General features: G+C 29.9%; 1 protein-coding gene across 1 annotated transcript in view; it reads left to right on the top strand.

Annotated features, from left to right (window-relative positions):
- The window catches only part of LOC119610424 (potassium voltage-gated channel subfamily H member 8), a gene marked incomplete at its 5' end in the record, with an annotated part of 274,124 nt that overhangs the window by 105,458 nt on the left and 141,014 nt on the right, over nt 1-27,652 (top strand). Inside the window, one exon of the mRNA XM_037965618.1 lies at nt 16,542-16,622. Coding sequence (XP_037821546.1) covers nt 16,542-16,622 — 81 coding nt within the window. The remainder of the gene's footprint in view (nt 1-16,541; nt 16,623-27,652) is intronic.

Here is a 27,652-nt window from a genome sequence, read left to right as displayed (position 1 = left end):
TTAAAATTCAAAATCGCGAGTTTTATTTTTCAACACGCGAGCACAATTTTAATTAGAGTTTTATGTGTTTTGTATTCGCTTCGTAAGCGATATTTACATGTTTTTGTTTTTTCTACTCGCTTACGAGCGAGTGGAAAACGAGTTGAATTCGAGTTAAATTCGAGCCGAAAATCAGCAAAGTGTGTGTGCAAGAAACAGGTTCTGTTGTGGTAGTAAAAAAGAACCAATAATATGGGAAATAATTATGTATGTGTGATTGTGTAGCCGTAGGTTTTATGACGGTCTGACAAAGCAAAAGTGGGAAAGTATAAGAAATATATTGTCTACCTTTTTATTTAAATGTGTATGTTTTTTATCTGTAGTTATGTATGTACATATGTATATTGATGGACATGCAAGTGATCTTTAAACATTTTTTTTATTTATTACTGCCGGTTTCTCTAAATGCGAAAGAACATTTTCTTTCTTACAAATATATTGAAAACAACAATAAATTAAAAATTTTGTTTTTGTTTTTCATATATTTATAAGAAAGAAAATGTTGTTTCGCTATTGTGAAACAGGCAGTTAGATTATTGATTGTGAATCAAAAGGTTTTTGAAAATTTTATATTAAGATAATAAAACACGTGTTGAATATGTATGTATGTATGTATGTATGTATGTATGTATGTATGTATGTATGTATGTAGTATGTATGTATGTATGTATGTATGTATGTATGTATGTATGTATGTATGTAGTATGTATGTATGTATGTATGTATGTATGTATGTATGTATGTATGTATGTATGTATGTATGTATGTATGTATGTATGTATGTATGTATGTTATGTATGTATGTATGTATGTATGTATGTATGTATGTATGTATGTATGTATGTATGTAGTATGTATGTATGTATGTATGTATGTATGTATGTATGTATGTATGTATGTATGTATGTATGTGTATGTATGTATGTATGTATGTATGTATGTATGTATGTATGTATGTATGTATGTATGTATGTGTATGTATGTATGTATGTATTAGTATGTATGTATGTATGTATGTATGTATGTATGTATGTATGTATGTATGTATGTATGTAGTGTATGATGTATGTATGTATGTATGTATGTAGTATGTATTTGTAGTATGTATGTATGTATGTATGTATGTATGTATGTATGTATGTATGTATGTATGTATGTATGTATGTATGTATGTATGTATGTATGTATGTATGTATGTATGTATGTATGTATGTATGTATGTATGTATGTATGTATGTATGTATGTATGTATGTATGTATGTATGTATGTATGTATGTATGTATGTATGTATGTATGTATGTATGTATGTATGTATGTATGTATGTATGTATGTATGTATGTATGTATGTATGTATGTATGTATGTATGTATGTATGTATGTATGTATGTATGTACGAAGTGTCTACTACTTTGCAGCAAATAATGTACCTACATATGTATTTGTGTACATAATTTTAATGGGAAACTTATTTCGTTATGTCATTGTTATGTAAATTGATTATGCCTTATAAATTTAAATTTATACCATTTACAAAATTATAAAACTCGCGAATAACTCGTTTTGACTCGAATCGCGAGCGAGTTCTATTTTACGCTCTTTAAATTTTCAACTCTTATCGCGAGTTTAAAAATTAGACTCGCGAGTCGAATAGATTTATTCGCCGGAAAATGAATTATTTAAATCGCTCGAATTAAACTCGCTCGCGAGCGAATTGAATTCGATCGCTATCTGTACCCTGGTCAAAAGGTCAAAGCCAACTATTACATCAAAAGTAGTCAAATCCGGTAAAACGAAAAATTTGCAGTTGTATCGAATAAATATGCTACATATTTTGAAAATATTTTCGAATTTCCATTTACTGATTTTACAAAAAAAGGTTTATCAAGTGATTTAACCGATTTCAAAAAACTAAGATTTTAAATATAATTTTTGGATGTGCCGGTGTCTATTAATATTCTTAACATTTTATCTGTTGTTTGATTGATTTCTAGGAATAAAACTTTGTTGTATTGGCCTGTTTTGAAAATTAGGTTGCCGAATAGGTTGATAATGTGGTGAATTGTAAGTAATGCCTTGGGTTGAGTTATTCCAAAAGGTAGTTGCAAAATTATATCTCGCTTGGTTAGTTTCAAGTTCCTGGGCTAAGGCAAGAGCAAAAGGCATATCAGGAGGTTTACACGAAAACAATACATCAGAAACTGGACGTCGTAACCCAGAAATAAATACACGTAATGCATTTTCCCTGTATTTTTGACTAAGGGCTTCAATTAAAGCCGAGTTACCTTCATTGGTCATTATTACTTTATTAAAAATCAGTGACTTCAGTTAGTTAGTTTCTATAATAGTCTACGTGAAATTTTTGTGCTCCGCCAAATTGTAAAAAAAGTTGATAAAAACAATATTATCATTAGCCAAAACTGCAACACATATAGTTTTCTCTTAATGGAATCGAATCAAACTGATTGAGTGTTTGAAGGTATTATAAATAAAACATTAAAAAAAATATTTTTGAATCCAAAAAAGAAATTTATGGAAATTCCAATGGGCAAATTTCCATCAGTTTGGAAAAACATCAAAATTTTCACAAAAAGTATAAAGAATTAAAATAAACAAAACAAAGTAAACAAGAGCAGCTGATCGTAAATAGTGATATTGGCTGTAGTTTAAAGTACTGGTGCTGCCACATCTCTTGGTGTTACCATCTATTTAGTGTTGCCATCAATAAGTGTGGGTGCTTGTCTTTACTACGCAGCAAATTAACCCGTTAAAAATGGAGGGTTCTGAAACACCCAGAAACAGCCTGAGCATGTTTAGGATGTCAAAGGTAAAAGAATTAGAACAGAAAAATATAGAACTTATTGAAAGAATCAAAGTACTTGAAAATTATTGTTTAAAACTACAAAATGAAAATATGGCCTTAAAAGAAGAACAGCTCGAACTTAAAAACAAACATAATGAAACCGTATATGAACAAAATGAATATGCAACCGACGAGGAGGAGTTGGTACAAGAAACGGAATGGATTCTTCAAAAATCCAGAAATAGAAAAAAGAGAAAAGCAAACACATCACCAGAAAATGAAATTAATGATACAAAATCTCCAGTTAATAAAACTACCATAAATCGCCAGCCACCCCCCATTATGGCAGTTGGCATAGAAAATTTTAATAATTTTTTAAGTTTATTGAAAACTAATAGCACTAAAGAGCCCCTTGTAAAAGTGTTACCAAACAATACAATAAAAATAAATACCTTAAATAGTGAAGATTACAGGAACCTTACAAAAATGTTATCCGAAAAATGTATTCCATGGTATAGTTACGAAAATAAGCAATCACGGTCAATTAAAGTTATGATAAAAAATATTCACCATAGTTGTCAACCGTCTGAAATTCAGTTAGATTTGAAATCACAAGGTTTTAAAGTAATTTCTGTAAATCCTAAGCTAAAATATAAAACAAAAGAACCGCTTGATATGTTTATGGTTTCATTCGAATCCACTGAAAATATAGAAAAAATTTATGCAATAAAATCTATATTAAATTGTATAATAAAAGTTCAACCACTTAAACAATCGAATTTATTACCACAATGTAAAAATTGCCAGTCGTATGAACATACACGTAACTTTTGTGCAAGACTCCCTCGTTGCGTCAAATGTGCAGGAGACCATGTAACTATAGAGTGCAAGAAAGACCCCAAAACGCAACCAACATGTTGTAACTGTGGAAACTCTCATCCAGCGAACTACAGAGGATGTGAAGTTGCAAAACAGTTACAAAAGAAAAGAACTGAACAACTTAAAATGAAAAGAAATGGATCAGCAATACAAGAGGTCCCAGAAACTAATAAAGAACCTCAGCCCACTACCTCAGGAGCTAGCTTTGCAGATATTGTAAGAAATAAAACTATCAATAATGTTGGACCCAAAGAAATTGCCACTTCCGAAAGCTACCTCATGAACCAGATAATGGAAATGCTGAAAAAGCAAGAAAAATTTTACAATTCCCTAGAAATCCGACTAGAGCGTTTGGAAAACTCCATTCTTAAACAATAAAAAATGGCCCACACTTTAAGAATATTACAATGGAACGCAAACGGATTGCAAAACCACAAAAATGAACTAGAGCTCGTATTAAATAACGAAAAAATAGATATTTGCCTAATTTCCGAGACACATTTTACAACACAATCCTATATGAATATAAAAAATTTCATTATGTATCATACTATTCATCCACAAAATAAAGCTAGAGGAGGTAGTGCTGTTATAATCAGAAATGGTATTAAACATATAGAAGATAAAAAGTTTTGTACAGAAATGTTTCAAGCTACAACCGTAACCGTACAAACAACAAATGGACCTCTATCTATAACATCGGTCTACAGTCCACCGAGACATTCAATCAAATTGAGCGATTACAATGAATTTTTGACATTGTATAAAAATAAATTCATAATTGGAGGCGATTTTAATGCCAAAAATACTTTTTGGGGTTCCCGTCTCACAACAACACAAGGCAGAGAATTGTATAAAGCGGCAAATACCCTAGGATGTGATTTTATTTCCACTGGTAAACCTACATATTGGCCCACTGACCAATCTAAGATACCCGATCTCATTGATTTCTTTATTATTCATAAAATATCAAAAAACTTCATAAACATTGAAGATTGTATAGACTTAAGCTCTGACCATTCTCCAATTCTTCTAACAGTATGTGAACATATAATTCAACCAGAAAGCAATCCATTTCTTTATAATAAAAATACTGACTGGAAGTACTTTAGACAAAACCTCAATAAAATGATTGTGCCAAATATTATTAGTTCTATTGAAGAACTCGAAAAATATACTAATAATTTTACGGAAAACATCCAAAACGCAGCGTGGTCTAGTACGCCAAATATTAAAATAAAACAAACAGGTATAAATTACCCAAAAGAAATAAAAATATTGCTGGAACATAAAAGAAAACTTAGGAGAAAATGGCATGAAACCCGATGTCCAGATGACAAAAATAAATACAATAGAGCTTCACAGTATTTAAGGCGTAAGCTCAAACAAATAAAAAATCAAACTATGGAAAAGTATCTTCAAAACCTTTCAAGTACCAAACAAAACTACAATTCCCTTTGGAAGGCGACAAAAACCATAAACCCACCCAAAAACCATTCTCATCCACTTAAACAACCAAATGGACAATGGGCCAAATCGAACAAAGAAAAACTTCTCCTTTTCTCAAGCCATCTAGAGAACGTCTTTCACCAAATGTACCCGATTTATGTAATACTGACAACTTTTGTAACATAGCAAACAATGTATCTTCATCGAATATTAAAATCTCTGTAAGCGAAGTTAAACGAGAAATCTTCAAGCTTAAAAATAAAAAATCCCCGGGTTATGATCTTTTAACAGCTGAAATACTAAAACAAGTACCTTATAAGGCAATTGTATATCTAACAACATTAATCCAATCTGCTATACAGCTACAATATGTACCATCCTATTGGAAAGTATCCACCATAATCATGATACTAAAACCAGGCAAAAATCCACATGATGTTTCATCATATAGACCAATCTCGCTATTACCTGTAATCTCAAAAATATTTGAAAAAATTATACAAAAACGTATTTATCCGTTTCACTGTTGCCAACTTTTTTCCCAAAAATATCGCTAAAGTCGACTGAAAAATAGCTAGAAAATAGCTAAATTCAAGACATTTTGAAAAATTTAGCGATAAATCGTCAAAATAATATTTATTATATGATTCTGAAAAGAAATAGCTAAGAAAACTAGCTAAATTTTTCAGATTTTTTATATTATTCTAAAAAGTCAGCGATTTATCGCTAAAATCTATATACATACGTAGGAATGGGATAGTGATACAAACACATCTTATAACAAACACATAAGAGAATCTTTTTTATGTTAAATATTTTCACTTTGGGTTAGGAAAAATGTCAAGTTGAGGTTAATTTCGATATGCGACCCTATACAGATTGCTTTAGAAATGTTGTAAAGATAAATTGAATTTCGAAATGCTGGCCTTTATGGATCGATCCTTTATTTTCGGCATATTTATTTATTTTTCCATTACAATACAATTACAAATTATATTCTAACCTAATTTACCGAGCAGGGTGACGATAACCATACGACCGTTGTAGTGTAGCAGACCAGGATCTCTGCTGAGAATCGAACCCACAACCCCCAGACTGACAGGCTAGCACACTACTAACTAGCCTACCGGGGCACCCAAGATTATTATACACTCCTTTTGTGGGAAGTTTATCTGCGATATCGATATGCGGCCCTATACGCCTTAGAAATGTTGTAAATTTTTAGGACTTTATGGACCGATCCTTTCATCACTTATTTCCAATGTTCACTAATTTTTAGAATTATGGTAAATTTTATTATCATATCACTCATTTACTAAAAGACTAGAATAATTAAATATTCGTTTTTTAATTGAGTACAACAAAATATACCCCTTTTAAAGTTTTTCGTATAACTTTACCTGTACGCACAAATATTTACTCCTAATTATGTTCTTCAGAACATTCAAAATAAGTATAATACACACAGCTAAAACTCAAATAACTTACATTGAATGCATATTTTTATATACATACATATATGTAAATATCGTCATTCGTAACTTTTAAGCGATATTATCAAAATATAAATGAATAAAAAATGCCTTAAGATCTAAAGAAAAATCGCTAGATTTCCCGCTAATAGCTAAATCATATTTTTCCCCGCAAAATGGGATTAAAAATCGCTAGATTTGACGAGAAAATAGCTAAATTGGCAACAGTGATCCGTTTATAGTCATAAACAATTGTATCCCTAAACACCAATTTGGATTTCGAGAAAAACATTCAACGATTGAGCAAATTCATCGTATTATTGAAAAAATTGAAAACGCTTTCGACAATAGGTTAATATGCTCTGCTGTTTTTATAGACGTAGCTCAAGCATTTGATAAAGTATGGCACGAAGGCCTGTTATATAAGCTGTCCAAAATATTTCCAACAATGTATTACCAAATCATAAAATCATACATTGAAGATCGTTATTTCCATGTAAAACTCGAAAATGAGTTCTCGGAGCTGAAGGATATAAAAGCGGGCGTTCCTCAAGGGAGCATTCTTGGCCCTCTACTATATTTGTTATTTACAAATGACATTCCTAACACACCAAACACTACAATAGCAACATTTGCCGACGACACAGCTGTACTTGCGATTGGAAAATCTACTACAGAAGCAGCCAAATATATCCAACCAGCTATTAATAATATTTCTTTTTGGGCTTCAAAATGGAGAATAAAAATCAACAATTCAAAATCTGTACATGTAAACTTTTCGCTAAAAAAAAATACAACTTATGTTCCTCTCAAAATGCAAGAATCCACAATTCCATTATCAAAAACCGCAAAATACCTCGGTCTTACGCTAGATTCTAAACTTACTTGGCTCGATCATATACTAAAGAAAAAGCAAGAACTTGAAATTAAGTACAGAAGCCTGAAATGGCTCATAGGTAAAACTTCTTCCATGTCAATACAAAATAAAATACTTGTCTACCAACAAATCCTGAAACCAGTTTGGACGTATGGATGCCAGCTTTGGGGATGTGCCAAAACTTCAACAATTAAACACATTGAAGTTTTTCAAAATAAAGTTTTAAGACACATGGTCAATGCACCATGGTACGTTCGAAATCATGACCTTCACCGTGATTTAGGCGTAGAGTTTGTCAGAGACGTAGTGAAAAAATTTGCAATATCACACCACCAAAAGTTATCAACACATGTGAACAGTGAAGCCAGCAGACTTTACTTCATCCGAAGCCTACCAAATAGACTCCAACGCATTAAACCACATCATCTGGTTTAAATAAAACAGTATTTTGGATATATTTGGTGTTATATCTTATTCTTACTACTAATCATTGTATTTAATCGAAAAAATCTGCTCGTTAGTCAAATTAGACTAGTCGCAGAATAATAATAAAAAAAAAAATTAAAAATCAGTGCCAATTTTTTTCTCGACGGCATCATAAAACTCAAAAATTCCATGGGGACCTTGCTTCAATGACAACTCTTGCTCAAGTGTAAATATGGATATTTTATCTCCAATTGAAAAATCTAACCTAGATAAAATTGCTTTGAAATTCAACACCTCACAGTGGGGCAGAATCGAAATTTTTTGGAAATAAATCTGGCATTTCTAAATGGCTGATCCGATCGGTATAAAATTTGGCGTGAGCGTAGCCAAGGAGTATTCGAGTTTAAGTTTTGAAGATGCATCCGTAGATGCCCCAGGGACGGCGCTGTGGCGGCACAAAGTAGGGTACCTACGACATGTAAAATTTTTAAACTCGTGCCATTTTTTTGTTTTTCATCCAAATACAAAGATTTTCTGAAAGCGCTCGACGATATCTTGAAAAAACATGCTTGGACATACTACTTATCTCTTATAATATCCGAGTTATAGGCATTTAAAAATTTAGTGATACAAAATTTACCATACCTTGGTCCGCCTTTTTTTGAATACCGGGCGTAATTTTGGACCAAATGGACTCAATTTTTTCTTGTTAGTTAGACAACAAAATTTCCAATAATATACAAACAATAACAATTTCAGATCAATATCATTTACAGATCCAAAAATATACGTTTTTGAATTTAAAAATTCAAAAAATTTTAGATTTTTGCCGTTTTTTTTGCCAAAAATGTGTCTTAACTCTTTTATTAATAAAATAAAATTTTCTTTAAGAACATATAACAATTTTATAGTTTTCTAAAAGGTATCTTTACGCAGAACGCTTTGGCGTAAAAAACTTGTCCTATTTTTCGAAAATGTTGCCACTGCGTCCTTCCGAATATGACCTATTTTTTATCAAAACTTCAACTTTGGGCGACATGTTCTAAAATCCCAAAGCTGGGATCAGAAAACTGAAAGCAGTTTTGGAAACCACAATATGTTTTCTATTTACTCCAAAAGTATTTTCCCAGCCCTGAAAGAAATGTGGACCCTATGGGCAAAAATGTAAAAAATCCCATTTTTGGGATTTTCATTCCTATTTTTGGGAATTGCGGGATGCCCTTTGACCTTTTCAATTTTTTTTTTGCATTTTCTTATTTGAAATGACAAATTTAACAAGCGTTGAAAATTTCATTGAGTTTTGTTCATAAATAAAGATTTTGTCTTATATTACATATTTGTTAAATTTCTAAAACTATGATTTATATCAAAATTTTAATAGGGTCGCAGAAAGCTACAACAATTTAGTCCATATCTATCCCTTAATATCATTTCTTAGTTAGATATGGAAATTCTCGATTCTTTACAAAAATTTTCAAGCCAATATCTCAATGACATTCAAAAATATGTTCATTTAAACCTGTGTCCTTTAATTTCATCTTTTTCATATTTTAGTATTAAGTATGACAGAACATACATTTGGTGTTGAATAAAATATTTGGACAATTTTTAAAAATTATTTAGTTAATTATTTTATTAAAGACTATAACATTGTATATACAATAAAAAAATTATAATTTTATTATGAGCCACGCACAACAACACCTAAATCACCCCACACAAACCACCTTTCCCGCCCACCGAAATATAAAACACAATTATTACAATATCATCAGTTAGTATAATAGCTTTTTTTATTTGAACTGTTTATCTTAAACATAATACAATTAATTCTTACTACCTAATTCCTAACACTACTTTTCTATAAAATAATCTGTCATATCGGTATACATATCCAGAAGGTAATATAAGTCCTTTAAATCTTCCTTGTTTTGAGATGATAGAGTTTCATAACAAATCCATCTTTTTCGCATAGTTGAAAGAACAGGATCAGAAGATAGAAGTAAACTATTAAGAATATCTTCATTCTGTGATTGCCTGGAGCATTTTCTTGAGCTGAATAGTTGAACATGCTTAAAATCTCGATTCCTCGCTTCCTGGGCTTCTTCTGTCAACTCTCCAAGTGGAAGAATATTCGATTCAATTATTATTTGACCATGACACAATACTTTGTGTACTGTTGGTGTTAGTTCCCTCCATGGATACAGAGATACAAGTAATTTAGAAATTTCAGATGTATATTCCCCAAATCGATTTCCATTAATTTTATGTTTACTATTCAGTGCCATTAAAATAGTGTTAACTATTCGAAGCAACTCCTTGTCGATTCCAGTTATTTTTGAAGTAATTTCAAAATCACGAAAAAACCTTCTCGCCGTATTACCGTCATTTGTACTACCGCAACTTGGAAGTGGTTTGTCGATGTTTAATCCCATCTGAACTTTAAATTCTTCTTGGATTCTGCTTTTTTCCGCAGCTCTCAGTTCTTTCAATTCTTCATTATATTTTGTTGATTTAGTAAGATTCTCTGGCACACTTCTATATTTGAGGTCGTATGCTATGTGTAAAAAGTAATCCAAAAATCGTATTCTGGCATGAAGTGGTGAAATTCCGAAAGACAGGACTTCTTCATTAATACTTCTGCTCTACAAAAATTTTTTGAACCCGGAGTTGTATTGATCCATATATCTTCAAATGAATTTCCGATGCTTGACGATGATGGATTAAGGGAATATGAATGAATTCGTAATGGCACTAATGATGACATAAATACACTTTTGTAGTCTGCTAATGTCCGACTTCCACAAGCTTGTTTGTATTCTGGAAGTGCTGATAAACCGTCACATCCCCACTTACACATTAAGACAACATCACAGTTATGAATTTTCCTTAGTTGGTCTTCTGAAAAGTCTGACACAATTCTTGATGCTGTGTTTTCGAGCAAAGATGATTTATCAATACAAGCTTCCACATCATTAACAGCAATAGGTGATGGTAGGATAGTTTGTTTTTTTCCTGGATCGCCTTGTATGATGGTAATATATTGTGTCCTTTTTCATGCAGAGCTTTCCTTAATATTTGGTACTTATTTCGACTAAAACCCAGTTCCAACATAAGCGCTATTGCTTCCTTTTCAGTAAAATTTGATTGTGATGTTGGAGTTGGTATACTTTCCACAATTCGCTTAAGTCGTTTTGGTGATGCATTAGGAAGAATAGTTGCAATATGTACGGCATCCATATGTTGGTTTTCCTTTTTCAGCATTTCGTTAAATGTATCAATAATTTCCTCATTTGAGATTGAAAAAAGTTTTTGTGTGACCCTCTTTTTTTTTGACCTTGAACATAAGTCTTCGTATGACTTGCAAGGCGCTCCTGTTGATGTGTTGTAAGTTGAGATTTCCGTAGTAGTTTCCATCCAACTACAAAATTTTAATCGAAATTTCTTTTGATTTCCATCCACAGACTTACTTTTTACATCAAAAAGTTTTCAATGTTTGATATGCCTGTTTTGTCTACTTTTCTACTATATGTAGTTTTTATATAATTTGAAATGTCTTCAATTCTTTCTGGCCCTTTTGAAGATACACTCCATAAAACGGAACACAACTCTTCGTACTTTAATGTAATCTTCATTGTAGATTTATTAAATATGGTACTTGAAATCTGAGAAGTTTACTTATATACCAATTCTTGTCATTTCCGATACAGGTATTCCAAAGTAAAAAATTACGAATTGTCTACCTATTAACATTTAGGACTATATTACTATAACCTGTAATTCAGTCATTGATATTTCTTATTAGTGAAAGAAACGAAATTATCATTACCTGTATATTTTTACCTATATGATCATAAACGAAACAGAACGATAATTAATAGGTAAATATAAGATTTAAATATGTTCTGTCATATTTAATACTAAAATATGAAAAATATGAAATTAAAGGATACAGATTTAAATGAACATATGTATTTTTGAATGTAATTGAGATATTGGCTTGAAAATTTTTGTAAAGGGTCGAGAATTTCCATATCTAACTAAAAAATGATATTAAGGGATAAATATGGACTAAATTGTTGTAGCTATCTGCGACCCTATTAAAATTTTGATATAAATCATAGTTTTAGAAATTAAACAAATATGTAATATGTATATGACAAAATCTTTATTTATGAACAAAACTCAATGAAATTTTCAACGCTTGTTAAATTTGTCATTTCAAATAAGAAAATGCAAAAAAAACAATTGAAAAGGTCAAAGGGCATCCCGCAATTCCCAAAAATAGGAATGAAAATCACAAAAATGGGATTTTTTACTTTTTTGCCCATAGGGTCCACATTTCTTTCAGGGCTGGGAAAATACTTTTGGAGTAAATAGAAAACATATTGAGGTTTCCAAAACTGCTTTCAGTTTTCTGATCCCAGCTTTGGGATTTTAGAACATGTCGCCCAAAGTTGAAGTTTTGATAAAAAATAGGTCATATTTTTACGCCAAAGCGTTCTGCGTAAAGATACCTTTTAGAAAACTATAAAATTGTTATATGTTCTTAAAGAAAATTTTATTTTATTAATAAAAGAGTTAAGACACATTTTTGGCAAAAAAACGGCAAAAATCTAAAATTTTTTGAATTTTTAAATTCAAAAACGTATATTTTTGGATCCGTAAATGATATTGAAAAAATTGAGTCCATTTGGTCCAAAATTACGCCCGGTATTCAAAAAAAGGCGGACCAAGGTATGGTAAATTTTGTATCACTAAATTTTTAAATGCCTATAACTCGGATATTATAAGAGATAAGTAGTATGTCCAAGCATGTTTTTTCAAGATTTCGTCGAGTGCTTTCAGAAAATATAAAAATCTTTGTATTTGGGTAAAAACAAAAAAATGGCACGAGTTTAAAAATTTTACATGTCGTAGGTACCCTACTGGGGCATCTGCAGGGTTCATCTTCAAAACTTAAACTCGAATACTCCTTGGCTACGCTCACGCCAAATTTTATCCCGATCGGATCAGCCGTTTAGAAATGTCAGATTTATTTCCAAAAAATTTCGATTCTGCCCCACTGTGCACCGTATTATACGAACTCAGTACTGAGTCAGCAGCTCCTACTACTTTATTTCTAATTATTCCTACAGCCGGGTAATATGTGGAGCTGCCCTCATAAGTTTCATATAATTTGTGGGCAGTTATTGCGGCATGACGCCACGACATAAACTTGCTCGCATCTCCACTGAACTCTGGAATAGATTTCACTATGTCTAGAGATACACTGCATCTCACACCTACTCTGATAGTTATGGGCTTATATTCTTCAACCTGAACAGGACATTCTAAGGCGTATAATCTTTTAGTTAGATCATCAATAGTGTTTTGAAACCCTTGACGTGCTTGTTCAGTTGCCTGGATTAAAGCAGTATTTAGTAAAGCTTGGACGGTACTGGCATCCATATTTAAGGAAGTATTTTCAGAGCTAATTTGAATGTTTTTATTATCCGATATTAATGCCCCTATTATGGTTTACAACTCAACTCTTCTTTAGTTGAAATTTTGGTCTTTGGTATTATCGATAACAACTTAAAATTTAAAGTTGAAATTTATTACAACTTTTTTGAAAAAAATTACAACTTATCAAAAGCAGTTGTAACAAATTACAACTCAATTGTTTAGAATAAATTTTTAAAATAAAACAAAGTAAAGTTTTTTTTTAAACATTTTTTTTAAATTTCATTAATCACTGATTTCAAGCGAATTTACAATAAAAAGATGTTCAATACATTTGTCATTTACGAAAAACAGAAATTCATAAACTTTTCACTTAATTTTATGACAAAAAAGCACTTTTTAGGTTGGCAACATCAACACAATTACAACTGAAATTGGTTGTAATTCATAATACCAAATATAAGTTGAGTTGTTCAAAAGTTGAGTTTTTTCAATTTCAACTCAACTGAGTTGAGTTGTAAACCATAATAGGGGCATAAATCATCGATGTTCATAAGGATAGAAATTATTATTTATTAAATATTTTAATTAATATCTCCGTAATTTTAACAATTTTAACCATAAATCGATATATAGTTACAATTAAGGCCAAAAATTCTAAAACATTGAAAGCTAATAATAACAAATTATATTTAGTAACTAAAATATTTTAGATAAAATAAATTTAAGTAAATAGTTAAACATGCATGCATATGATTAATTAGGTAATTGTAGAAAAAAGTAAAAAGTTATAAAGTTTTTGATTTTAAATTACTCTTATGTAAATAGCTCATATTTTTAAATCTCTTAATTAATTACTATTACTCAACATTTATACATATAGAAATAATTTTAGGCAATAATTAAATAATATATAATTAATTATATTCTTTCAGGAAATAAATTTTTTATAAAGTTATTAATTTTAAATAACATATTAATACTTAAATTACTTAATATTAAATGGCACTCTTTTCATATATTTTTTAGTATCAACTCTTAGTCAACAGCAGCTCTTTCAGTACCCAGCGGTAAAAATACACATTATGTACTCGCTTATCTAAGTGATATTTCGTGGCAGTCAGTGGTGATGCTTTCACTTATTCTTCCACTTAGATTTAACATAAAAGTGTCCTAGGCTGCCTCATCGATGTGCTCTCGCTTAGAATGTAAGCCACAGTTTCATTAAGACAAATTAAAATTTCACTTACATAATGTGTGGAGTTCTAAGCGAAGTTAATGAGACGCATATAAACGCTTGCAAATAAGAATGTAATGTATGTAGATTACAATCCTATTTGCATTTGTAAGTTAAAGTACCATGTCTTCCGATTTTGTTATAGAAAAAATATATTTTTTGTTTACGTTTATTTCAAATTATGTAAGTTTATTTAAAAATTATCATCAAATAATAAACATGTATTATAGTTAATTCAATAAAAATATAATTAAACACTTTTAACGAAGATAAATGAAATGAATCTTAATTTTCTTTTGAAACTTTCGGCCATCTTCCTTTACAGATCCTGTAAACAAACAAGAAGAAATTGTCAGTATTAAAACTAGAATGTATGAAGTAAATTTACCCCAATTTTTAAATCCGTTTGTGGCATTTAGATCACCACAATTATTTTAAATTTTTACAATAAAACAAATTTTTTAAGAAAACACAACTTCACTTACAAAAGATCAACTTTAAACTGAAACAAAAATATTATTCTTTTCATGTAGTACCTATACATACAAAAGAAAAATAAAACGGTACTTTAGTTCTTTTTTTTTAAAGATATAAAAACAAAAAACAACATGAAAAAGGCAGCTAACTCTCTGCTTAAATCGTAATCTATGTTATAATTAAAGTGCATGATATGTTGGATTACGCATACATTGCACTCTAAGTACTTAGATTGCTCGCTTAGAATGTCATACTGATGTCATCGAATATTATCTAAGTACTTTGTTTCATTTACCGCTGGGTAATTACGTCTTCTCGTAGATTTGTTCGTGGCTTTTATTAAATCTCTTTATTATTTAGCTGCTCTTATCCAACTGCAGTACTCTTAATAATTACGTATATTTTAAGTCTCCAATTTTTTATCTTCTTTTATTTAGTCTTATTTTTCTTATATTAAATTTATCATTAATTTTGCTTAGGTTCGTTCTTATTTTCATTTGAATTATTGTCAAGAATTTTTTCAAGAATTTGAATACCGTTATTTTTATTAAAATGTTATTTTCTGTTGATTACTTCTTCAATTTTATGATTTCACATTTGTATTATAACTCTTATTTTGTTCAGTTATTTATTTTATAATTTTCTAGTTTTTAATTTTTTAAATTTTTACTATAACTTATGTCTTTATTATTTTTTAATTTACATTTATTTTAGTTGCGTTAAATTAATGTAATTTCATTTGTAAGATATTTCCCAGTAGCGCGAATTGTGTGTCAGGTATACTGACTTTATTAGATAGATTTTCTCTATTTTTATTATAGAACATCACTTTTTTTTCACAAAAATTAATTAAAACATATAGTTTTATAATGTTCTTTAAACATAAAAGTAATATCAAAAATTGTGTATGTTAAGTATTATATTAATTTTACAATTTTTTTCTAGCTTTAAATGTTTAATTTTCGTCTCAGCCCCACGTTGGGCGCCAATTAATTTTTTATTTTTTCGTTAAAATAAAACCACTTTAATTTGTATTAAAAAATTAATGAAAGTTTTATTTCATTCACAATTTCAATTCTTAACAATAAACTCCGCTTTCCTTTTCTATGAGGATATCTTATTTGACGGTAGACAAAATTAAACTAAAACTAAAGTAATTGCATAAAGAAGGAGAGATCGCAAAAAGAGAGTAATAAAGTTTTTAAAGTAAGGCGAATACTTTAAGTGCAGCCTTAACTTGTACAACAATATTTTCTGAACCATAGTTGACAACTGCTTGCGAATTCACATTTTAAAAACATTTTTATAATATTAATAAAAAAAAGGTTAAAAACAAATATTATTATAAGCTTATTCTCAAGTTATATTGCGGTTTGATTGCTAAATGGTATGTTGGGAAATGAATAATATTTCCAGTCTTTAAATTTGTTCATTGTAGATGCCGAAAGAACTCAAACAACGGATTGAAGACTATTTTCAAACTTCATGGTCTCTTAACCACGGAATAGACATATACGAGGTGAGTTAATATAATAATTATATTTGATTTTTTTTGAATTTAAAACGTGAAATTACGAAGGGATGGATAGGCAATGTATGTATGTATGTATGTATGTATGTATGTATGTAGTATGTATGTATGTATGTATGTATGTATGTATGTATGTATGTATGTATGTATGTATGTATGTATGTATGTATGTATGTATGTATGTATGTATGTATGTATGTATGTATGTATGTATGTATGTATGGTATGTATGTATGTATGTATGTAGGTATGTATGTATGTATGTATGTATGTATGTATGTATGTAGTATGTATGTATGTATGTATGAGTATGTATGTATGTATGTATGTATGTAGTATGTAGTAGTATGTATGTATGTATGTATGTATGTAGTATGTATGTATGTATGTATGTATGTATGTAGATGTATGTATGTATGTATGTATGTATGTATGTATGTATGTATGTAGGATGTATGTATGTATGTTATGTATGTATGTATGTATGTAGGTATGTATGTAGTATGTAGTATGTATGTATGTATGTACGTATGTATGTATATATGTATGTATGTATGTATGTAGTATGTATGTATGTATGTATGTATGTATGTAGGTATGTATGTATGTATGTATGTATGTATGTATGTATGTATGTATGTATGTATGTATGTATGTATGTATGTATGTAGTATGTATGTATGTATGTATGTATGTATGTATGATGTATGTATGTATGTATGTATGTATGTATGTTGTATGTACAAATTCTTCATACATACCTTAAATTCGTATGGAAGGTGCAGCGTCCACTACTGCAAGTTCCCCCAATTTCTCAAATGTTCTTATATAATTAAATTATGCTCAAAATGCTCAACGGTTTTCGACATACATATATGCATTTTTGTATTTAATTCGGATGGGAAATAACACGCACCTATTGCAAAACCGTCAATTTATTACTATTTACTAAAGAACAGTTTAGAACAGTACCCACTTCAATGTCAAAATAAAGACAACACTGACGCCAAAGCTGAAACGTTCACAAGTGCCCTGTTTGAATCCTTCGACGACAGTTGCCCTCTGCGAGAGCGGATATCTGACCAGGAGAAACCCTGGGTAACAGGGGACATCCGGAACCTTGAGAAGACTCTCGCTTTTGCATACAATAAAGCTGCAGGCCCGGATAGTGTTTTCCGTAGATCTGTCAAAGATTTTGACTGCATGCTTAAAATTCCAATATATCCCAATTAAATGGTAGGATGCAAAGGTGATATTTATACCAAAATCCGAAAAACCTTATTAAAACCTTGGAACGGATAGTCGATAGCAAGACGGAAAACTGTCTTTTCACAAGAAAGACAAACATTTTTATAGCATATTGAACCATGTTTCCTGGGCAAGATGATACCGGTGACAAACAGAGTTAAGAACTTAGGTGTAATCCATGACCGAAAATTAAAATGGAGACACCACAGGATTAACAAGGTACATTGGTGCCAGCGCTATGTATGAGAACCATAAGCATGAAACGGGGCCTTAGTTCTACTTAGATACATTGGCTTAATAAAAGTGTAATTAGACCAATACAGCGTACATGCCGCTTGTGTATAAGCGGGAGTACTACGTTGACCAAGGCTCTGGAAACGTTGCTAGTTATTCCTCCCAATCAATGTGTACTGAACACATTGGAAGGCTATACACAATCATCGGACTTGCTCGATCGCATACCAGTTTTTCGCATGAAGTTTTTCAATTACAATTACATACTTGCAATGTATAATTGACCAATAACCAATTACAATTACATGTAATTCTATTTCAAGTTTTGTTATTGAAGTTTAATAATTAAAATTGCCTTTCAAATAAAAAAGTCAATATAAAATCTCTATTGGTTTAGCCCAAAAAATATAATATTCTGTTGAAATAAAAAAACTCTAAAAACGCATTTAATTTTCTTCACTTTCCTGACAATAACATCGTCTCAAAACTACAAATCTCAACTTAAAGTCTAGAAATTTCACTATATTACTTATACCTTTTTGACCAAGTTTTCAGGGTAAATGTCGCATAATGCACCGTTTCGAAACGGTTGCCAACCATGATTTGACAACTTTGACACCTAAATATATAATAAATAGCAATAGTGGGAGTGGTAATACCCCAATAAGCATTTTTGCTGGAATTCAAGTGTAAATCAATTTAATTCCAGTCAAACATTCAAATTTCAAGTGTTGAAATACACTTGCATTACACTTTAATTCAATAGCATTCTCCAGTGAAAAGGAAACTTGAATTCAGGTCGAACATTATAATGTTATTACAGTTTAATTCAAGGCTTGAATAACATTACAACTCGAATAGAAAAAATGATTAAATTCAATCTTTGAAATACAGTTTAATTCAAACCTTGAATTTTAATATAATTCCTATCGAAAAAGTAATTACATTCAAGCACCTATAATATACATATATGTATATATATTTATGTAGATATGTATTAGCTGTAGGTGTAACATACTACCACATATCTTAAAATTTAACAGACATAATTAAGACATTTATTAATAATAAATAAGAAATGAATGAGGACAAAATTACATACATATTTATACATTTTACATGGCAAAAACTTGTATAAAACATAATTTACAGGATCACTCTGTTTCTTTAACATTACAAATAAATCAGCAAAGATCTTGAAAGAACGCATCAACCAGAAATATTTGCATTATTCTATATACATTCTATATATATCAAAGAATATTTTCTACATTAATCCCGTTTTGGGTTGGTTTAATCTGCATACATACCTTTTATTGCAATTGGATTCATTGATTTTTATAAATTCTGACACCAACATTTGCTGTTCTATTTTGTTGCATTGAAGTAAAAATATGAACATTTTTATTATTAATATTTTTAATTTATTTTCAAGTTTGACAAGAAAATTTGGTTTGAAAACATTATTTGACTTTTACTTGAAAATAAAACTGGAATTAAAATTGAATTATAATTAAATTTCAAGCACTTGAATTTATAATTTTTGAGTGCTTATTGGTACCAAATTACGTAAATTTGGAAAACTGTAACAGCTACAGTTCCAAATTTTTTGCGATTAACTTTAGTATTTTGTGTAAAAATGTGCGGATAAGAAATAGTGATCATGTCATTTTCTGTATAAAGTTAATATCAAAATTTGTACATCTGGTAAATCACCTAGCAAAAATAAATCGTAGAACATTCAAAATAATTTAATTTATCATCACTTCAAAAGATGATAATAAGGAAGTGATGTTGAATGACTTCCAAAGAAGCGAAAATAATTATATTTTTTTTTATACTGAAGGTATATTTTTTCCAATTCTTTTTAGTTAAAAAGTAAAATAATAAAAGTACATATTACCCCAAAATATGTTTTATGTGAAATGTGTGTAATTCCTTTATTTATGTTAATATTATTTTAATCAAATTAGTTATATTCTATAATACTACAATTTCACTTCCAAGTAGCTTCCAAGAAAAGAATATAAAAATTACTTCTTGAGAATCCCTTCAGTCGACAATTTGAAATCAAATAAAAAGGACATCCCTCCTATGACAAGCCTGTGTTAAAACCATCACTTCTTCAGGGCTTTTTTGGTACTTCCATGGAGTAAATTCTACTTCTTTTTACTTCTACTTCTTTTATATGACTAAGAGCGGGTTTTTGAAATGATAATCAAATGCCAATTAATAATCAGATTAGTTAATCTAAAAATAAATTAAATCTTATGTTAATCCCCTTTGATGTTTTTGAGTACAAGATTAAACTTCGCAGTGTTGCCATACAAAACAACAGAAAACTTCACTGTTTGTTATCAAAACAATGCATATTTTATAAAAAAGAAGAAGACAATTGTAAATTTAATATGAAAATTAATGAAAACTTAAATTAAAAACAAAAAAATGTATTTTGAAGTGTCCATAATTTATACTAATCAATAAATAGAACATTTTAATGTTTATATTTATAAAAATTTTATTAATTTTTTTGCATCAGCTGTTTACACTTTTTCATTTCGTGCTTAAGATTAAACCACCTCCATTGGGCGCTTAAACTTGCAAACAGAATTAACTAATTGAGTACTCAAAAACATCTTTCGAGGATTAATTTTAATTTAATCGCTAATCTTTCACCTAAATATTGGCCCTAAAGATACGGCGTAACCTCTACTTTTGGTATATGTTTTTTTGATCTTACATAATCTTTGCAATTGCAAATAATGTCGAAACAAACAATAAAAAAGTTATTAAAAGTTATTAATTAATTACTTTCAAGATATATGTATATTAGGGTGATCCCAAAATTAATGTTGTTGATGTTCCCACCGAAAATTAAAATTTAGTACATTCTAAGATACCAATTCTCAAAATTTTTTTCCTGACGCACGCGGTATAGGAAAAAATAGAGGGAAATAATTTTGTAACTTCTAAGCGGTTAGTCCGATTTGAATGAATGAGGAGGTGCTGTCGAGTTTAAGTTCTGAACATGGACCTCATGGGCCTACCGGGGGAGCGGCCAAAGGTCCCCAAAGTAAGACACCTTCAAAAGAATTATTACATATGAAATCTGCTCGATGAGTACTATGAACCTTGTCGTAGCTATAAATTATCTCTTATTGCTTGGGAGATATTCGCATTTGAAAATTAAATTTTCAACTTTTTTACCCACACTTGTCCACTTTTTTAAAAAACTTAAAAGTGGCGATTTTTCGTTAATATTTTTGGAAAAAGTTATCTTTAAAAATTTCTAAGAAGATATACATATAAAGAACCATGAGATGTTAAATATTTCCTCCTTTTACATGTGAAACGGACAAGGTAGACATTTTATATATCAATGGATTGGAAATTAAGTTTTCAGAAATTTATAAATTTTTTAGCAATTCAAAATTTCATAGAAGACTGTTTTAAAAAAATGAGTCAAAAATAGTTTTTTGTTGAATTTTTACGAACACAAAAATTTTAAAATTTAAATATAAAACCTATTTATGAATATTTTTTAACGAAATTTAACAGTTATACAGATTTCCTCATTGAGAATGTAAAATTGTTTTCACAAATCCCTCAATTTCCAAAAAAGGTTTGAAAAATCCCAAAAATGGGATTTTTTAGTTTTTATACCCTCCATTACCATAAGTGGTGATAGAGGGTATATAACTTTGTCATTCTTTTGTACTCAGAAATGTAATTTTAAAATTTATTCACGATCGGACCATATTTGGTCCATAATGTACCCTCCCGAAAATCACTCAAACGCACAAAACTCATTACTAAATTAAGCTTTAGGTCCACCATTGGTCATAGCTCCCATACAAGGTCCTCTTCAGAAAAATATTTAAATGCATATAACTTATTACCAAATAATGATATCCATACAAAATTTGGCAGAAATATTACTTTTGTAATTTAAAATTTATTTAGACCGGCCCATATTTTACTTTTATATACAGAAATGTAGCTTACACGATCGGTCTACAATTGGTCAGATCTCTTCTCGAAAATCACTTTAACCGTATATAACTCGTTGCGTTATCTTTTGCACACTCAAAATATTTGTTCAATTCACAATCGATGTTGTAGCATTGTACGAGTAGTATGTCAGCAGCTGCTACAATAGTCATAACAATGTTGTAAGAAAGTTTAGTGTTGTCAATTGTTCATTTCAGCATATAAACAAAAAATGCAATCGATTTTGGCATAAAAAACGATAAAGTGGTAACACCGAAATCACATACAGACTGGTGTTTACCAAAACAAAAAAATTAAATTTTATTAAATTATATGTGGAATAACGAAAATAAAAGAATTTAAAATTCAAAGAAATTAATTTGTTTTTTTTTTGCTTGTTTAATTAATTTAATATTATATATTTGTTATGTTATGTATGTTTGTTTGCTTTGATTTTTTTCATTGAAAACATAAACTTATGACTTGCTGCAAAAAGATCTGTTCACAATCACTGTTACTACACTTTAGAAGGTACAATATACATCTTGATTGTGAATTGAACAATTATGTAGTTAAATTATGTAGTCAAATTCATTTGAAACAAAAGAAATTTCATTTAAAAAACGAACTACAAATTTTTCATTTGAATCCAATGAGTTTTTCAATTATTTTTATACCCTCCACCACCACACAGTGGGGCAGAATGGAAATTTTTTGGAAATAAATCTGGCATTTCTAAACGGCTGATCCGATCGGGATAAAATTTGGCGTGAGCGTAGCCAAGGAGTATTCGAGTTTAAATTTTGAAGATGAACCCCGCAGATGCCCCAGGGATGGAGCTGTGACGGCTCAAAGTAGGGTACCTACGACATGTAAAATTTTTAAACTCGTGCCATTTTTTTGTTTTTCACCCAAATAAAAATATATTTTCTGATACCAATTCTTGTCATTTCCGAAAATAGGTAAATATAAGATTTAAACATGTTCTGTCATACTTAATACTAAAATATGAAAAAGATGAAATTAAAGGACACAGGTTTAAATGAACATATTTTTGAATGTAATTGAGATATTGGCTTGAAATTTTTTGTAAAGGGTCGAGAATTTCCATATCTAACTAAAAAATGATATTAAGAAATAAATATGGACTAAATAGTTGTAGCTATCTGCGACCTTATTAAAATTTTGATATAAATCATAGTTTTAGAAATTTAACAAATATGTAATATAAGACAAAATCTTTATTTATGAACAAAACTCAATGAAATTTTCAACGCTTGTTAAATTTGTCATTTCAAATAAGAAAATGCAAAAAAAAGGTCAAAGGGCATCCCGCAATTCCCAAAAATAGGAATGAAAATCCCAAAAATGGGATTTTTTACATTTTTGCCCATAGGGTCCACATTTCTTTCAGGGCTGGGAAAATACTTTTGGAGTAAATAGAAAACATATTGTGGTTTCCAAAACTGCTTTCAGTTTTCTGATCCCAGCTTTGGGATTTTAGAACATGTCGCCCAAAGTTGAAGTTTTGATAAAAAATAGGTCATATTCGGAAGGACGCAGTAGCAACATTTTCAAAAAATAGGACAAGTTTTTTACGCCAAATCGTTCTGCGTAAAGATACCTTTTAGAAAACTATAAAATTGTTATATGTTCTTAAAGAAAATTTTATTTTATTAATAAAAGAGTTAAGACACATTTTGGGCAAAAAAACGGCAAAAATCTAAAATTTTTTGAATATTTAAATTAAAAAACGTATATTTTTGGATCTGTAAATGATATTGATCTGAAATTTTTTGTATATTATTGGAAATTTTGTTGTCTAACTAACAAGAAAAAATTGAGTCCATTTGGTCCAAAATTACGCCCGGTATTAAAAAAAAGGCGGACCAAGGTATGGTAAATTTTGTATCACTAAATTTTTAAATGCCTATAACTCGGATATTATAAGAGATAAGTAGTATGTCCAAGCATGTTTTTTCAAGATCTCGTCGAGCGCTTTCAGAAAATCTTTGTATTTGGATGAAAAACAAAAAAATGGCACGAGTTTAAAAATTTTACATGTCGTAGGTACCCTACTTTGAGCCGCCACAGCGCCGTCCCTGGGGCATCTGCAGGGTTCATCTTCAAAACTTAAACTCGAATACTCCTTGGCTACGCTCACGCCAAATTTTATCCCGATCGGATCAGCCGTTTAGAAATGCCAGATTTATTTCCAAAAAATTTCCATTCTGCCCCACTGTGCACCATCAGTGGTGATAGAGGGTATATATAAGTTTGTCATTCCGTGTGTAACACCAAGAAATATTCATCTGAGACCCAACAAAGTATATATATTCTGGGTCCTTATCAAATTCTGAGTCGATTTAGCTATGTCCGTCCGTCTGCCTGTCTGTCTGTGTAAAACACGCTCGCGTTAAAACTAAGCAATATAATTTAACCAAGTTCACCCAAAATATTAACTATTATTCAGTACAGTTTGGTATTGAAAATGAGCAAAATCGGTTTGCATCGGGAAAAGTTATGAATCAAAATTTAAAACAACTCCGAAAAAATAAGCATTTTTACACATTCTGATGTAATTTTCTCGATAATTTCACGAAAGTCATCATACATTCGTTTTTACACAAGATCTTGATTCCTGTTGAAAAATTTACAGAATCGGTTCACAATTTCATATACCTCCCATACAAAAGTATATATTCCCGGAAAATGAGTTTTTTGTTAATAACTTCCGTCAGAATATCGATATATTCACGAAATTTTACAAATTAAAATCTTATGTCAATAGAATTCATTCAGAGAAAAAATTTTCTGGATCGGTCCATAATTGGACATAGCTCCCATACAAGGTCCGCTCCCGAAAATCACTTAAACGCGCATAACTCATTACTAAATTAAGATATATATATATAAAAAATTTGGAATAAGTATTGCTCATATGCACAGAAATATTACTATGAAATTTTTTTTCGATCGGTCCATAATTGGTCATAGCTCCCATACTAGGACCCTTCCCGAAAATCACTTAAACGCGCATAACTAATTTTTAAATTAAGATATCCATATAAAGTTTGGTACAAGTATTGCTCACATATACAGAAATATTACTATGAAAGTTTTTTTCCGATCGGTCCATAATTGGTCATACCTCCCATACAAGGTCCCTACCCGAAAATCACTTAAACGCGCATAACTCATTACTAAATTAAGATATCCATATAAGGTTTGGTACAAGTATTGCTCACATATACAGAAATATTACTATGAAAATTTTTTTCCGATCGGTCCATAATTGGTCATAGCTCCCATACAAGGTCCCCTTCCGAAAATCACTTAAACGCACATAATTAAATTAAGATATCCATATAAAATTTGGTACAAGTATTGCTCACATATACAGAAATATTATTATGGAAGTTTTTTTTCGGATCGGTCCATAATTGGCCATAGCTCCCATACAAGGTCCCCTCCCGAAAATCACTTAAACGCACATAACTCATTACAAAATATTGATATCCATACATTTAGCACAAATATTGCTCTCATATTCATAAATAACACTATAAAATTGTTTTGCGATCGGTCCATAACTGGTCCCTTCCAGAAAATCACTTAAATGCTCAATATTCATTGCCAAATAATGATATATGTAGATACAGAATTTTGAAATTTTCCTTTTACGAAAATCTCTTAAACGCACATTACTCATTACCAAAAATAGCTATTGATATAAAATTTGGCACAAATATTAGTTTGGTATACAAAAATTCTATTTCAAGATTTTTTCACGATCGGTTCATAACATGGGTACGGTCGGTCCCATGCAAGTGTCCCTTCCAAAAATCACTTGAACACAAATTACTTATTACTAAATTACGATATAGATACAAAATTGTACTGAAATATAGCTTTTATGTACAGAAGTTTTGCTTAAAGAATTTTTTACGATCGGTCTATAATTGGTCATATCTCCCATACTATGTCCTGCCCCTAAAAGCACTTTAACTGTCTTTTTTGTGTGGAACAAAATTATATATATATATATATATATATATATATATGTAATTTGAAAATCCTTAAATCTTTCACACACATGCATACATACACATTATTAAATATCGTTAAAGCATATTTTAGGGCGCTATAGAAATATACAAGAAAATGGGGTTTGTAATGTTCAATAAATGTTGGAATTGTAACAGATTTAAGCTGTTTAAATCTTGGTGCTTTTCTATTTAAGACATGAGAAAACTTATTTCTACAAATATATATATATATATATATATATATATATATATATATATATATATATATATATATATATATATATATATATATATATATATATATTTATATATATATATGTAATTTGAAAATCCTTAAATCTTTCACACACATGCATACATACACATTATTAAATATCGTTAAAGCATATTTTAGGGCGCTATAGAAATACACAAGAAAATGGGGTTTGTAATGTTCAATAAATATTGGAATTGTAACAGATTTAAGCTGTTTAAATCTTGGTGCTTTTCTATTTAAGACATGAGAAAACTTATTTCTACAAATATTTGATCAATTAAAAAAATATTAATATAACAGTAGCTGTTGGAGGTCTACCTTCTATTTCCAAACAAGATTAAACTGACTGTTTCTGCTCTCTTATCATGTTCCCAGCAACTGCAATTAAAATACAATAACAAAGCTAAATTAAAATACCACAGGGCGACATAATAAGAAAAAAGCTACGAGCTGCGTTGAATGCTTATCTGACCTCAATCACATCAGGTTTTCGAGATTAAGAAGAACTTCTTTACCATATTCAAGACAATATTAGAGCGCGAGCTGTTAAGGGTTTAAAATTAAGATATTTAACCTAATATGTGAGTGAACAACTATTTGCAAAAAAGATGATTTTGCCAAAATTTGAAAGGACAATATCTCAGCACAAGGAAGTGATATCTTATCAAAAACAATTTTTATGAAGAAATTAGCACAGCTTAAGTCTCGTTAAATGTATTTTTATACCCTCCACCACCATCAGTGGTAATATAGGATATAAGTTTGTCATTCCGTGTGTAATATATATATATATATATATATATATATATATATATATATATATATATATATATATATATATATATATATATATATATTATATATATTCCGGGTCCTCAATTCTTAAGTAGTTTTCTCAGAAACTACCAAAGATATTTCGATGAATTTTGCCACACGTTATTTTTTTCTGCCAGGGATTAAGTATGTTTAAAATCATAACAATTGATACAATATTTCCCATAACCCCCATACAAAGGAATATGTATATTCCCGGAAAGAAGTTTATCGTTAATAACTCCCTCAAATATATCGATATCAACAATGTAAACGCAAATATAATGTGAACAGAAATCATACTACTAACGTAGATCTTGTCGGTCCATAATTGGCTATAGCTCCCACATAAGGTCCACTTCCGAAAATCGCCCAAACCCAAATATTTCTTTGATAACTAAAGCTATTGTAATAAAATTCGAGTTGAA

This window comes from Lucilia sericata, unplaced genomic scaffold (genome assembly GCF_015586225.1).
Source record: "Lucilia sericata isolate MDLA Ls3-8-SP2 unplaced genomic scaffold, ASM1558622v1 Contig000028F_arrow, whole genome shotgun sequence".
NCBI classification, from domain to species: Eukaryota; Metazoa; Arthropoda; class Insecta; order Diptera; family Calliphoridae; genus Lucilia; species Lucilia sericata.
Note: the sequence above shows the minus strand (reverse complement) of the source record. Positions and strands in the feature narration are given on the sequence as shown.